This window comes from Theropithecus gelada, chromosome 6, assembly GCF_003255815.1.
Source record: "Theropithecus gelada isolate Dixy chromosome 6, Tgel_1.0, whole genome shotgun sequence".
NCBI lineage: Eukaryota > Metazoa > Chordata > Mammalia > Primates > Cercopithecidae > Theropithecus > Theropithecus gelada.
In genome coordinates, this window is record NC_037673.1 from 170070101 (window position 1) to 170084393 (window position 14293).

General features: G+C 39.0%; 1 protein-coding gene across 6 annotated transcripts in view; it reads left to right on the forward strand.

The window, feature by feature from the left end:
- Positions 1-473: 473 nt before the first annotated feature.
- Positions 474-14293, forward strand: part of CPEB4 (cytoplasmic polyadenylation element binding protein 4) — a 71587-nt gene continuing 57767 nt past the window's right edge. For 3 of the 6 annotated variants that reach the window (XM_025388608.1, XM_025388610.1, XM_025388611.1), the window contains exon 1: positions 474-3040. In XM_025388608.1, coding sequence (XP_025244393.1) covers positions 1916-3040 — 1125 coding nt within the window. In that variant the 5' untranslated portion in view covers positions 474-1915. Of the gene's footprint in view, positions 3041-5210; positions 5341-14293 lie in introns of those variants that run through there. The other 3 variants (XM_025388612.1, XM_025388613.1, XM_025388609.1) reach the window with 2 other exon arrangements.

Sequence of the window (14293 nt, forward strand, 5' to 3'; positions counted from 1 at the left end):
ACAGCTGCTGGGAAGACCCGCCTCCCCTTCCAGATCCCTCTGGGGCGGAGCTCGGGCCAGAGCACGTGATGCTTGGAGCACCACCTTTACTGTGGGCACTCTTCTCATTCATCCGCGGTTTCACGGGCCACCACTTCGATCTCCAACACCTTGACCGTATGCCTTCGTGAGCGAGGAATCCGTTCTCCTTGACACGTCCCTATTACTCCTCCTGCGAAGCCCAGTTAGGGAAGAGAAATATCAAAGAAGTCCCTTGCCCACACAAAAGATGGCGACCTGCTGCGCTCACTCTGGGTGGGGAGAGCGGGTTCCAGGCGCCCGGCCTCACTAGGCGAGGCGCAGACGGAAGAGGCGTCTCTGGAGGTAACTTTTCGACCTTCCTGGGAGTAGCGCTGAAGCGAGGGGGCGTGGTCTAGTCTGAGTTCTAACAGATGATTGGTCTTCCGGCAGGTAGGTGGGGTATGCGCGCTACCCCACCCCTCTCTCTTCGAACCGGAAGTGTCTCTGGGTCTTTCCAGCTGGTTGTCATTTCACTCGGCTCGGTCCTGAGGAGAAGGACTCAGCCGCGGCTGCGGGACCCGGGCACCGGGAGGCGGTGGCGGCGGCGGCGGCAGCAGCAGCAGCGGCGACAGCAGAGGAGGAAGAGGAGGAAGGAGGAAAGAAAAAGAAGAACCAGGAGGAGTCCTCAACAACGACAGCGGGGACTGCGGGACCAGGGTAAAGCGGCGACGGCGGCGACGGCCCAGCAACCGTGAGGAGAAACAAAAGCCTTCTAAATTATAGTTTAAAAAAAATTCTGGGAGAAAGAGAGAGAAAGCCGAGGGGGGAGGCCCTTCTCCTTTAAAATAACTACGGTAGTGGGTTTTTCCTTTTTTTCCTCTTTTTTCCCTCTCTGCGGAGAATCGAACTGAGGGAACTGAACAAACCGCCCCTGGGTCCCATGAGGGAAAAAAACCCCGGAGCCGCAGAGAGGGGAAGAGGCAGAAACCGCAGGACCTTCCAGGTCGCCCCCTCGGTCCCCGCACCCCCGGGCCGCCCGCTCCCCCTCGTCGAGTCTCGCTAACCCCTCCTGATCGCGACCCCCACAAGAGGGAGAAACGGGTGTTTCCAACCCCTTTCATGGGGGAGAGGAAGCCGCGGGGAGCCCAGGAACAGCGACCGCAGCAAGATCTGCACCCGGAGCCTCAGGAACAGCCCCAGAGGCCAAAACTGCACCCTGCGAAAGAGCAGAAAACAGGACCAGGAACAGCAGAAACCTCCCTGCGATCATCTTTCCATTAGTCAATGCTGATTTCCTCTCCCGAAACCAGGAATTCACTTCCCACCCCAGATAACCTAATATAATCTATATATATAAATATATAATATATAATGTTCTTAAATTATTCCTGATTTTTTTTAACCAAGCTGCCAAGAAAAGAACGTATTCCCCTCTTAGCCCTATTCTAATTTTTATGTGAGTGAATCTAAACTGCTGAGGAAAACCATATGTGATTGTTAAATTATATATATCTATATTTTTACTCCGCGCAAGGCTTATTCTTCTACATCCATAGATGCTTGAGAAGCTCTGTTTTTGTCATTCATGTACATTTTCCTTTGGAAAAAGAAAGCGCCTATTTTACTAACCAAAGACTTGATTTTTACCCTCTTCATTTTTATTCCCTCCTAAAAATAAGCCCAATTGGATCCATGTCAATGTTTTAAGAGATTTTTTTGAGTTGTTTTTTTCTGTCAGAGACCAGAATTCCAAATCAGAACAATTTAAGGTGATAAGCTGCGATCTTTGAGCTAGCTATAAATAAGACATTTCAAGCAGGCAAGCAAACAACTTAAATTTTGGGTAGAGGAAAAAAAGGCGTGAGGCATCAGGTTGTCATTTTTTATTGTGAGATTCTGCTCCCAAAAATAATAAATGGGGGATTACGGGTTTGGAGTGCTAGTGCAAAGCAATACTGGGAATAAATCTGCTTTTCCAGTCAGATTCCATCCACATCTGCAGCCTCCACACCATCACCAAAATGCCACCCCCAGCCCTGCTGCTTTTATAAATAATAACACAGCTGCCAATGGCAGCAGTGCTGGGTCAGCGTGGCTTTTTCCTGCTCCAGCTACCCATAACATTCAGGATGAGATCTTGGGGTCAGAAAAAGCAAAAAGTCAGCAACAGGAACAGCAAGACCCTTTAGAAAAGCAGCAGCTTTCCCCCAGTCCAGGTCAGGAAGCTGGAATACTGCCTGAAACCGAGAAGGCAAAATCAGAAGAAAATCAAGGGGACAATTCTTCGGAAAATGGCAATGGGAAGGAGAAAATAAGAATCGAATCTCCAGTGTTGACAGGGTTTGACTATCAAGAAGCCACTGGGCTGGGTACTTCAACCCAACCCTTGACATCTAGTGCATCGTCTCTTACTGGTTTCAGCAACTGGTCAGCAGCGATAGCGCCTTCCTCCTCTACAATAATCAATGAAGATGCAAGTTTCTTTCACCAGGGAGGGGTCCCTGCTGCTTCGGCTAATAACGGTGCTCTGTTGTTTCAAAATTTTCCCCATCATGTCAGCCCTGGCTTTGGAGGCAGCTTCTCTCCTCAGATCGGGCCTCTCTCACAGCACCACCCACATCACCCTCATTTCCAGCATCATCACAGCCAGCATCAGCAGCAAAGGAGGTCTCCTGCCAGTCCCCATCCCCCACCCTTCACACATAGAAATGCTGCTTTTAACCAGCTGCCTCATTTGGCGAATAATCTTAACAAACCCCCCTCTCCATGGAGCAGCTACCAGAGTCCGTCACCAACACCCTCCTCTTCCTGGAGCCCGGGCGGTGGTGGATATGGTGGCTGGGGAGGTTCCCAAGGCCGAGATCACCGCAGAGGGCTGAATGGTGGAATAACGCCCCTGAACTCCATCTCGCCTTTGAAGAAAAATTTTGCAAGCAATCATATTCAGCTCCAGAAGTATGCTCGCCCCAGCTCTGCCTTTGCACCTAAATCCTGGATGGAAGATAGCTTGAACAGGGCTGACAACATTTTTCCTTTTCCGGTAAGATTATGTTCCGTTAATAGATGAGGATGAATAAGGAAATAGCATGGTGTGATATCTGTGTAACTAGAGTTTGAAGTGCCCGTATTCACATCAGAGCTTTTCTTAGATCGAAAAGGATTCAATCACCAGACTTTATTTTAGCAGGAGTGTAATTGGAACAAAATATTCAGCTGTTTCTTTGGCAGTTTTCTAAATTGTAGCCTTAATCTTGTCATAGATAATTATGAATACCTAGTAGCTGGTGATGTAATAATTATTAACTCTAATACCTTTCTTGCCTGACATGAGAATCAGGGTCAGTATTTTCCCTACTTATTTAGATGAGAATAAATAATATGTAGATATAAATATATTTTATTGCAGAAACTAATGAATGTTTTCTGAAGTAACTATATAACTAAACAAATTTCTTTTGACACTGTAAGGTAGTGACTCACTGACAACCAGCTATTGAATTACAGTTTTCTCTCTGGTTGGTTGCATTTTAAAACTGGAAACTCTCTGAACCTTGTAGGTCTGAACAGCCTGAATTGATGGATTTGGCAATTCCTCTTAAACCTCTTCAAATTTTGGCCTACCTTGCATGAGTAAGGACTATCTAGTGAGAGAAATTATCTAAATGTTTTCTTCATCCCCATTTATTTTTGAACACTGTGAAACTGTTCATCTTAGAGTGACTCTTTATGCCTTTCACCCATTTGCTTATTTTCCAATGTTAACATTGGTGGTATAGATAATTAAACCATTCCTAAAAATAGATCCAGGCAAAGATCATTTGTCTTTCTTGCTACCAGAATATCTTTATTCTGGCAAGAGTCATTGTTGTTTTTGAATTAATGAGCAGCAAGTTAGGTTGATATGAACAAGATAAAGGGAATTTCATAGGTGGTTGAATGTCAGATGCTCCACTAAATGTGTATACTTTGAGGGTATGATTGTATGTGTTTAGGAAATTTATAAGGAGTAAGAATCTAGCATTGAATCTAATTTTCCCAGCAACCTCACAGGGTGAATTCTGTTATTATTCCGATTTTACAGATGCAGAAATTGAATATGAGAAATATATAATAACTTAGCCAAGGGTACACAGCTGGTCAGAGTACAAATTCTAAGTTAAAAAAAAAGACAAGGATTGAAAATATGTATACATACATGTGTGCACATACACATGTGCTATAGCTAGAGGGTTGCTTTAGAAATATCTCTGCAAAGGCTAAAACAGATTACAGAATCATTGCACTGTTCCCAAATATGATGTTAGCCCTAGCAGAATTATTTGTTTTAATTAATAATTGGCTGAGAGGCAGGGGAAGTTTGCTAAGAGAACCCTATATCATTCCTTCCCTGAGGATTCAGGTGCAGTGCATCTTAAAATATGTGGGTATATTTAGTTTTTGACTTTTAAAAATGATTTTTTTTTTTCCTATCAAAAAGCTATTGGCATTTGCTTTAAAGAGTTTCAGTTGTTAAAACCAAAGATCAATTACTGTGCTTTAGTGGTCAGGTAAAAAGGCTGTTTAAGAAGTCCATTTTTAAAAAGTTGTCTTTGATATTCCTTTGAACATAAATTTAAAGAAAATTTAATGCAAAGGTAAGTTTTATGAATTATTCTTATACTGCTAATTTTAAAAAATGTAAGTTAACACTCAATACATTTTAACTGGATTAAGATTTGACTCAAAATCAAAATAAGAAAAAATACACCTTTTTTTCTTATTTTGCTGCCATATGCTGGCACAGTGAATTTATGTGGCCTCACGGTTTGGTTCCCATTCTCAGCTTACTGACTTTTGATAAAGATTGCTTTAGGAAAAATGAAAAGTTCAGACAATGAATAAAATATACATGTATGCACATTAATATTTTTTTCTGTTGGGCTAATAGAGTGTGTGTTATGTGTGAAATCTTTTTGAACAGTTTCTTTGGAGATTACGTTGATTTATGAAATAATAGTTAGACTAAGATTGATACTAAATATATTGTTAGAAACTAACTCTTCCCTTAGAATTGCTGTCTTTTATATTGATTATGGGAAAAGGATGGGTCAGTGTACCTGACTTTCAAATATGGTAAGATTCAAAAATAAATTGTTAATTCTGCTCCCCATCCCCACCATTTGTAGCTGTGTGTGTGTGTGTGGGGGGGGGGGGGGGAGAGAGAGAGAGACAGAGTGCATGCACACACGTTTGAGGAGAGAGAGCTAGCAGTGGGGTGATTTGAAAGTCACAAGAGAAATAAGTGGTTTGAAAAAAATATGACAAGAAACTCCTAATAGGGTTTTGAAAAAGTCTAAAGAAGTAAGTAAACTGACTACTGTGATTCTTACTTAAATGAATGCTGTTCATTTTGCTTTTTAAAAACCAATAATTCTTCTGAATTAGTTATTTTTAAGAAAAAGTATCATTTTCAGTTGGTATAAGTAACTTGGTTAAATTTGTCTTATTTAAATTTATAACTTATAGGCACATGCCTGTAAGTAATCCCAGCTGCTTGGGAGGCTGAGGCAGGAGGATTACATGAGCCCAGGAGTTTGGGACCAACCTGGGCAACATAGTGAGACCCCTGTCTCAAAAAAGTAAATGATTTATAACTTAAACACTACCAATTTTAGGAAAGAAATTTTATAGATATTACCACTTCAATTTAATTACTATTAAAAAGAATTCCTGTCTTCTGCAATATTTCTCATAGGGAAAAAAAAGAATAAAAAGAATTCCTTAGGTGTGATAGAGAAATCTTGAAACTTACCACAGACATTAAAGGATAGTGCTCACATGAGTACATTATAATAATGGTATTCAATCAGAGGCCAGCACGTTATTGTTATATTAAAAGGAAATAATTTACCTGAAGTGTAACCGATAGTAGGCAATGTTTATTTTAATTTGAGATGAACCAGAATGATTTTTACATTTGTTTACTGCAGTTTGGGCATATATAATAAATTAAAATTAATAACCTTTTAAATTCATAATCCCCCCCTCCCAATAACTGATAAGGGAAGACATTTTATTTGGAGGATTTTTGTATATTAAAATGTGTTTCTAAGTTATTTTTGCTTAGCTTAAAGCTTCATTACATGAATTCAGAGGGCATCCCTCAAATCCTGATTTTGTTTGTTTTTTTGAGACAGGGTCTCGCTTTGTCACTCAGGCTAGAGTGCAGTGGCATAATCACAGCTCACTGCAGCCTTGACCTCCCTGGGCTCAAGAGATCCTCCCACCTCAGCTTCCCCAGTAGCTGGGACTATAGGCACACACTACTATGTCCGGCTACTTTTTGTATTTAGAGACAGGGTTTCACCATGTTGTCCAGGCTGGTTTCAAACTCCTGAGCTCAAGCAACCCACTTGCCGTGCTGAGATTACAGGTGTGAGCCACTGTGCCTGGCCGAAATCCTGTTTTTAGACACAGCTAAAGTAATATGTATATAATAATAGCTAACATGTGGCCGGGTGTGGTAGCTCACGCCTGTAATCCCAGCACTTTGGGAGGCTGAGGTGGGCAGATCACTTGAGGTCAAGAGTTCAAGACCGGCTTGGCCAACATGGTGAAACCCTGTCTCTACTGAAAATACAAAAGTTAGCTGGGCGTCGTGGTGGTTGCCTGTAATCCCAGCTACTCCAGAGGCTGAGGCAGAATCACTTGATCCCTGGAGGCAGAGGTTGCAGTGAGCTGAGATCATGCCACTGCTCCCTAGCCTAGGGGACAGAGTGAGACTCCATCTCAAAAAAAAAAAAAAATCTAACATGCCTCCTGTGTTCTAAATGTTTTACGTGTATTGATTCATTTAATTCGTTCAACAATCCTATGGAGCAGAAATTATTATTTTTATTCACAGACAAGATTTGGCTGTTAATCATTAGACTACAGGGCCTCTTCACATAATGATAATATGGCAGGGGGATAGTGGGTGCAGGTGGGACCGGAAGGGAGAGTGCCTCCCAGATGCATGTAAGATGAGAGGAAAGATTTTACAGTGATACATGATGATCAAAGGCTGATTGTAGATAGGGTATTGAAAGGGGAAAATAATTGAGTATACTTGTTTATCAGCTTTAAATGTTAAACTTAGATAATATTTAGATCAATGCTTTTGTTTTACATTTTGAGCACATGTTATATACCAGGCACTGGGCTAGGTGCTTTCAAATATGTTATTTCACTTCCTATGTAGGATTTCTCAGCCCTGTGACATGTGGTTTTATTGTTCCAATTTCAAAATGAAGGTCTATATTCATGCGACTACAGGCATGATTTGACCCTTACCGTAAGCAGAAAAAAAAAATCCTGTCTTACCAAACATATCTTAGAATTCTGACATCCAAAGCAGATAATATATTGGGGCACCTGCCAGTAATTATATTTGAATATAGCATTTCTTTGGAGGGGTGCCTAGATCTTCTGTCCTTACAGGAAAGTAAAGGAGAATTACTTAGTATATGTGCTGACATCCTCTTAACTGCAGCTCAATTATGTTGCCACTTTCATTAGCTAAGAGTCAGGTAGGAAGGAAAAAGACAAAATCTGTATGTCACAAAGACTATCCTAAAATTTGTTTGATAGGGAAACAAGTGTATAGATCCTCAGACTTATATACTGCATCTTATATTTGCAAACGGAACACTGCTGCAGTGCTTCAGTTCTGAAAGTCATGGTGGATTATTAAAATTGTGTAATGTGCAACCTCATTACATTTTCTTGTTTCTTAATACAGTATCATTCCAAGAGGGATCTTTGCATAGGAAACATTTTCTTTGACTTAGAAAGGGAGAAACCAATTTTTTCACAGTAAATTATGGGTCGGATGTTCTAGATCTAGCAGAATTGACATATTGGAAAAATCTTCCTCTTTGTAGAAGGCTGTTTAACTAGGTTAGATAGCTTTTCTGATGAAATTAAAACTAATTCCAGGGTAGAGTTTTTTTATTTTTTTTATGTTCAGAGAAGCATGGCATATGATCAGCACATTGTTCCAACACCTTTCAGGAAAAACCTGTTTATTGCAAGCCTAATGAATGTGGTTGTTGCTAATTGCAACTAGAAAGATGCTACTTACTTCATGAGTTTAAGTTTTTGAAAGTCATCCTTGTTGGTGTTCATAAGAAAGAAATGGGGAACGTAGTTTTTAAATTAATATATGCCTCGGTTTGGATTTGACAGTCTCAGTTTATTTTCCTTATGACTTTTTCTCTGTTTTGCTAGGAGGAAAATAAGCTTGATAATTCACTGTCGTATTTCTTCAGTGCTGTATTGTACCTCAGTTTTTGGTCTCATCACACATAAGATAATGTGAATAATGTGTTTCTCTTTAAGGCAGAGAACCTATAATGTGAGCATTTTAACTTTTTGTGACAAAATTCATTTTATTTTATGTTTAATTGTTCAAAACTGCCTTGCAGAAATTAAAAGTACATTTTACCATGATAAATTTAGAGCAGTATATTTTTTAAAATTCGATTTTATTGTAGATTCCCATCCATTTTTTTCTCATCACATTTTATCTTATTGAAACAGAATGAGTTCCACCTTTAAGTTTTTAAAAAATACTTAGTAGATAGAAAGATAAAGGTGTTGATACTATTTTCGATCAATTTCTGAAGGTGAAAAGTGAATAATTATTGAGAAAGGCAATTTTGTGAGCCCAAAAATGTAGAGTGAAGCATAGGCTGTGGACTCAGACTTAAATTTGACTCTGAATTTGAATATAATTATTTACTGTATGAAGCTGTTGTAAAAATAAACAAAATGCATATATAAAGCTTTAAAAATTTGTCTCTGAGCTCTAATGAGCAGTGTGACCTTGAGTAAATCTTTTAAATTCCAGAAGAAAATACAATATCAAGAAAATAATACCTGACCAGGCATGGTGGCTCACACCTGTAATCCTAGCACTTTGGGAGGCTGAGGTGGGCGGATCACTTGAGCCCAGGAATTTGAGACCAGGCCTGGGCAACATGGTCAGACCCCGTCTCTACAAAAAATACGAATACTTTTTCTAAAATATAATAATACCTAACAGTGAAAGGTAATGAGAGGCCCCTTATGTATGTGGCCATATTAGGTTGGTTAACTTTTTAAATTTAAAATATGGCTTTCTAATATTGAATAAAGTTATGAAATTAGTTACAAATATAGCTGTGTTACTGTGAAATATTTTAGTCATGCTTATCTTGCTGTATATGCTTTATTGAATAAGCTATAGATACAACCCCAGACAGATAAAATATTTAGCAGAATTGTCGATTTTCTTGAAGAGAAGTTTTCTAATTCAATATAAGCTTAAACTTTGATTAGCATTGACAGCCTGTTTCTTTCAGTATTTTGAAAGATTTTGGCTACAGTTGTTTTATTAAGAACTTTAGAACATGTGATTGCTTTTGCATACATTAGAGGAGACTACATTTTAATGGAGAATTTATGATTTTTCAGTAAGAGATATGAAAGGGTGCCATAGTTTTGAATCGAGAATAGTTTGGCTTTTATCCTGGAATCAAGAGTTTAAAAAAAAATATTGTAATGTATTTAGCACACATTTATTGGAGCACCTACTATGTTATAGACTAGGCACAGGACTGTCATAAAAAATAAATTAGTAACATGGTTTGTAATGTGTTTTTGACCTGTGCTCATCTTTGAGTAAGACTGAACATGCATTTTTTTCTCATTATAAACAAATTATCAACTAGCCCAATAGTTTCATTTCATTTTAATCTATAAGTTGTTTAATCTTTAAGGCAAAATAACAGATTCAATTTTAGCTATAAGAAAAAATTGTATAAATGGCATTTCCAAACACTTTTATTAACGTAGTCATTAATGTGTTTATAAATGTATGCTTATATTTGGAAATTTTAAATTTTTAGAAAATTTATAATTTTTTTGGAAAAATATTTGGAAAGTGTAATTATCAATTACAAATACACACTTGTATAAGTTACCTGTATATTTACATATAACATGTGCTTATTTACATTCTATGACAAAATGGTACTACAAAAGGCAAACTTTAACTTGGATAGCAGAATTCTGGTCCCATTACATGCCAAAGAAAAACTCCATCGGCTATCTATAGGTGCTTATTCATGTTTACAAATGGAATTATTCAAGTTCAAAGCTCTAAGCTGTACAAGCACATTTTATATTGTAGGTATTTTGGTTGGGCAATTTCTATTTGCTGAAGATTTATCAGATATATTCCAATCATTTTTTAGTAGACCAAAACTAAGTTATAATTAGTTTCTCAGTATTATATATTTTAAGTCTATATTTATTTAAAAATACCGTGTAACAATTTAAATAATAATTCTTCCAGGTATTCTTGAGGAATGCATCTAGTCAATAGGATCATGGTACTAGTCAGTAAAATAGTTGCCGCCATTTTATTGTCTATGAGACCTTAAAAAAATAAAACTCAATATAAGAACGTGACTCAGAACGTTCATATACTCTGAAAAAAATGTTATTAGAAAAATATCTTAGTTAATGGAAGTCAGATCTGGGTTCCAGGTATGGCTCGGCCACTCATTAGCTATGTGACCTAGGCAAGCTACACCACCTTCCGGGTACTTTATTTTCTCATTTCTTTTGTCTGGTATTTTTGAGGATAAAATGAGATATGTCTAATGTTTGACTTCTAGAAGATTCTATTGTTTTAAGAAAGCAAGTCGTCAAACAGAAATATTAAGTCACAGTTTTATTCAAAGTATAGCACAATTTCTTAAAATCTGAAAACCCATGTATAACTGGTGTGTGATAATTTGAACTTAATTTTATTTTTTGAGACAAGGTCTCATTCTGTCACTCAGACTGGAGTACAGTAGCGCGATCTTGGTTCACTGCAACCACCACCTCCCAGGTTCAAGCAATTCTCGTTCCTCAGCCTCTCCAGTAGCTGGAACTACAGGCATGTGCCACCAGGCCCATCTAATTTTTGTACTTTTTAGTTCACCATGTTGGCGAGGCTGGTCTCGAACTCTTGACCTCAGGTGATCCACTCGCTTTGGCCTCTGGAAGTGCTGGGATTATAGGCGTGAGCCACTGCATCTGGCCTGAACTTAATTTTAAAAAAAGAAAATACAATTCCTAAAGTCACTATACTTAAATAATGGTAGGACTGAGGCAAGATGACACACTGATTTTCTTGAACACTGCTGAAAGTGACCAACTGGTGATATCTTTTTTTCTCTGTTGGTAAAGCACCCCCTGACCCATGTCTTCTTAAATTTTTATTATGGAAAAATTTAAACATATTCCATGGTAGATAGAATAGTCTAGTGAACTCCCATGTACATGTCACCTGGCTTCAACAATTATCAGCTCCTGGACAATCCTGTTTCATCTATACCCTTAACCTTCTCTCTCCCCTTTTGTATTATTTTGAAGCAGTTGCCTCATGTATTATTTCATCTGTAAATGATTTAGTATGTGTCTGTAGAAGGAGTCTTTAAAAGAAAACATTAACAATTTTTTCAAGTTGTTTTTTTAAAGAAGGGTAGTGAGAAAATGAAGCAAGGCCCACGTTTCTGTTGTACCTGCTCAGCCTGTTTCACTGCTCGACCTGCTGCCAACAGTGGTGGACCACTATTGGCTTCATCTCCTCCTTCTGTAACATAGAAAAATAGGAGATCCAGGTAAAGCACCCAAATACCACCTGGTGATTCGAAATTTGGGAGGAGAGTATACCGTTTTCCTCCCTTCATCTTACCCTTTCTCTAGGTTCACACTTCTGTGGACTTGTGGGTAAGACCTCTGAAAGGAAAGATGAGAGACAGAACAGGACAGGACTGAGCTTTTATGGTTGTTGTCTTTTTTTTCTGTTTTTTTAAGAGGAATGTAGAGGTTTGGGGTCCTTTGCAGACTTTTAGACTGAGTCAACTTTTTAAATTTCTTGTTTGCTTTCAGTGCACAAATGTTTGATGCTTTTGAAGGGCCATGGGCTGAGGATACTTAACTATGGCAAACGTGATCCTTCTGCTCCGGAAGTGTACCGGCCGGTGACCTCCTCTTTGTGCCTGAGTGTTGGGGAGTGCCTTCTGCCCAGGATATTCTGGAGAACTATAGATGGGGGTCGGGGGGGCGGTTGTGAGAGTCTGGAAATGTGGAGGCTGGGCACAGGATGCTTTTTGAGATCACTGTCAAGGCTCACAAAAGAGAAGAGATGCCGAGGGTTACAAGACATAAGCTTCAATTTAGGAATACAGATTGTGCATTGGCCAGGCGTGGCTCACACCTGTCATCCCAGCACTTCAAGAGGCCAAGGTGGGCGGATCACCTGAGGTCGGGAGTTAGAGACCAACCTGACCAAAATGTAGAAACCCCGTGTCTACTAAAAATACAAAATTAGCCTGGTGTGGTGGCGGGCGCCTGTGGTTTCAGCTACTCGGGAGACTGAGCAGAAGAATCACTTGAACCCGGGAGACAGAGGTTGCGGTGAGCCGAGGTTGCGCCACTGCACTCCAGCCTTGACAACAACAGCAAAACTCTGTCTCAAAAAAAAAAAAAAAAAAAAGGTTGTGCATTAGGGTGGACTCTTCTGCCTGCTGACTCTGTACCTTGCTCAGGCCTAGCAGACATGGAGAAGAGGAACTCTAACAGCCAGTTGAGGTCAAATGACTTCATTCCTCAAGGCTGAGTGTTAATATTGTTTACCTGCTTGCCTGCTTTCCTTGAACTAATGACTTCTTGCCCTGAATAGCTTATTAGAGAGAAGAAGTCTTATACTGATAGTTTTGGGGTCATAGGTTTGAATTTATTTTGATTATCTCTATGAAAAGAGGTTATAGAAAATAGCACAGAATGGCTGACTTATTCGGATACAACTGATATCTAATTTAAAATGTGAGTTTCCTGCTTTTTTCATTGCACCATAGAGAGAAGGGGCAGAGAAATGTTTATTGAATGAGTTCACCAACTGCCATGCCTTGTGCTCCTGCTGCCCTTATACCTTATCTCATTGGCTTTTCACCACAGTTTTATAAGGGAGGTGCTGTTATCCTCATTTTGCTGATGAAATTAAGGTTCAATGATGTTGCAGCATCAAGATCACTTGTTTAGTATGTTTGATACTTAGTATCACAAGTATCAAAGCTTGTGATAGATTTTAATTATTTCTCTCTGCTAGGCAAGATTAGTATGAACAAATTGTCAAGAAGAAGAAAAGGTCTGTTGATTCAGGAACTGACTAATCAAGCCTACAATGGTCATTTGGTTTTTTAATACAAATAAGTGATGACAAGAAATGTTTATCATTTTAAGGATTTATAATGCTCAAATGAATGTGATTTATTTAGTGAAGGTGCAATAAAAAATGTTCTCAGAGGCTTTCCGTAGAGAGCTTATTTATCAATTCACATGGCAACCAAATGGAGCTGTTGATCCAAGGTAATATACTGAAGACATTCGTTCATTTAGTTATAGATTATAATTCTATTAGGGAACATGTGGTAACCTAAGATCTGTTAGACTCTACCTTCATTACAGGAGTCATAATGAAAAAGTACTGATTGAAGAGGGAACTTGCTAAGAAATATGAGATGCTGTTAAATGTGGTCCCTGCTGCTTCAGATAATTACTGCTTTAACTTTAATCTCTGATGCTCGTTGTCTTCATTCAGGCCACGTATATATAGTGAAGGATTTCATACCTTGCAGGTAACAATAGAGCAAAAATTCTAGGCCCAAACAAAACTTCACTTAAACCACTTTTCCTGAGCATCTGCTCTGAAGTCAGACTCTACCACTTACTGTGTGACTTTGTAGGGTAATTAGTTAACTTCTCCTAGCTTCATTTGCCTACAATGGGGATAATAAATGACAGTACTGACTTCACATGATGGTTGTGAGGAACGAATATATGTAAATGTTATGTAATTCATGTAAGATGCACAACACAGAGCTAGGAGGAACATATTAGCCGCTTTCTATATCGGTGATGATGGCTTTATGGCATGCTACAAGCTGTGGATATGAAAATGAGTGAAGCTCATGGTGCGTGGTGATAGCGATAAGCTCTGTACAACAGAGCTTATCACTATCTTGTGGGATGTCAGAATGCTAGGGAGACATAAGGGAAAAGGGATTTGCTGCCTGCGTAGGGATGTGAGGGTCATTTGGAAGTGGAAACTTGAAACCTGACTGGATAGTCCACTCTTGATAATCTGTGAATTTACATATTATTTAATTCAAGAGGAATATTTACATTTTGGCAAACCTTGAACTGAAACTCCCATAGTTACCTTTGATTAATTATG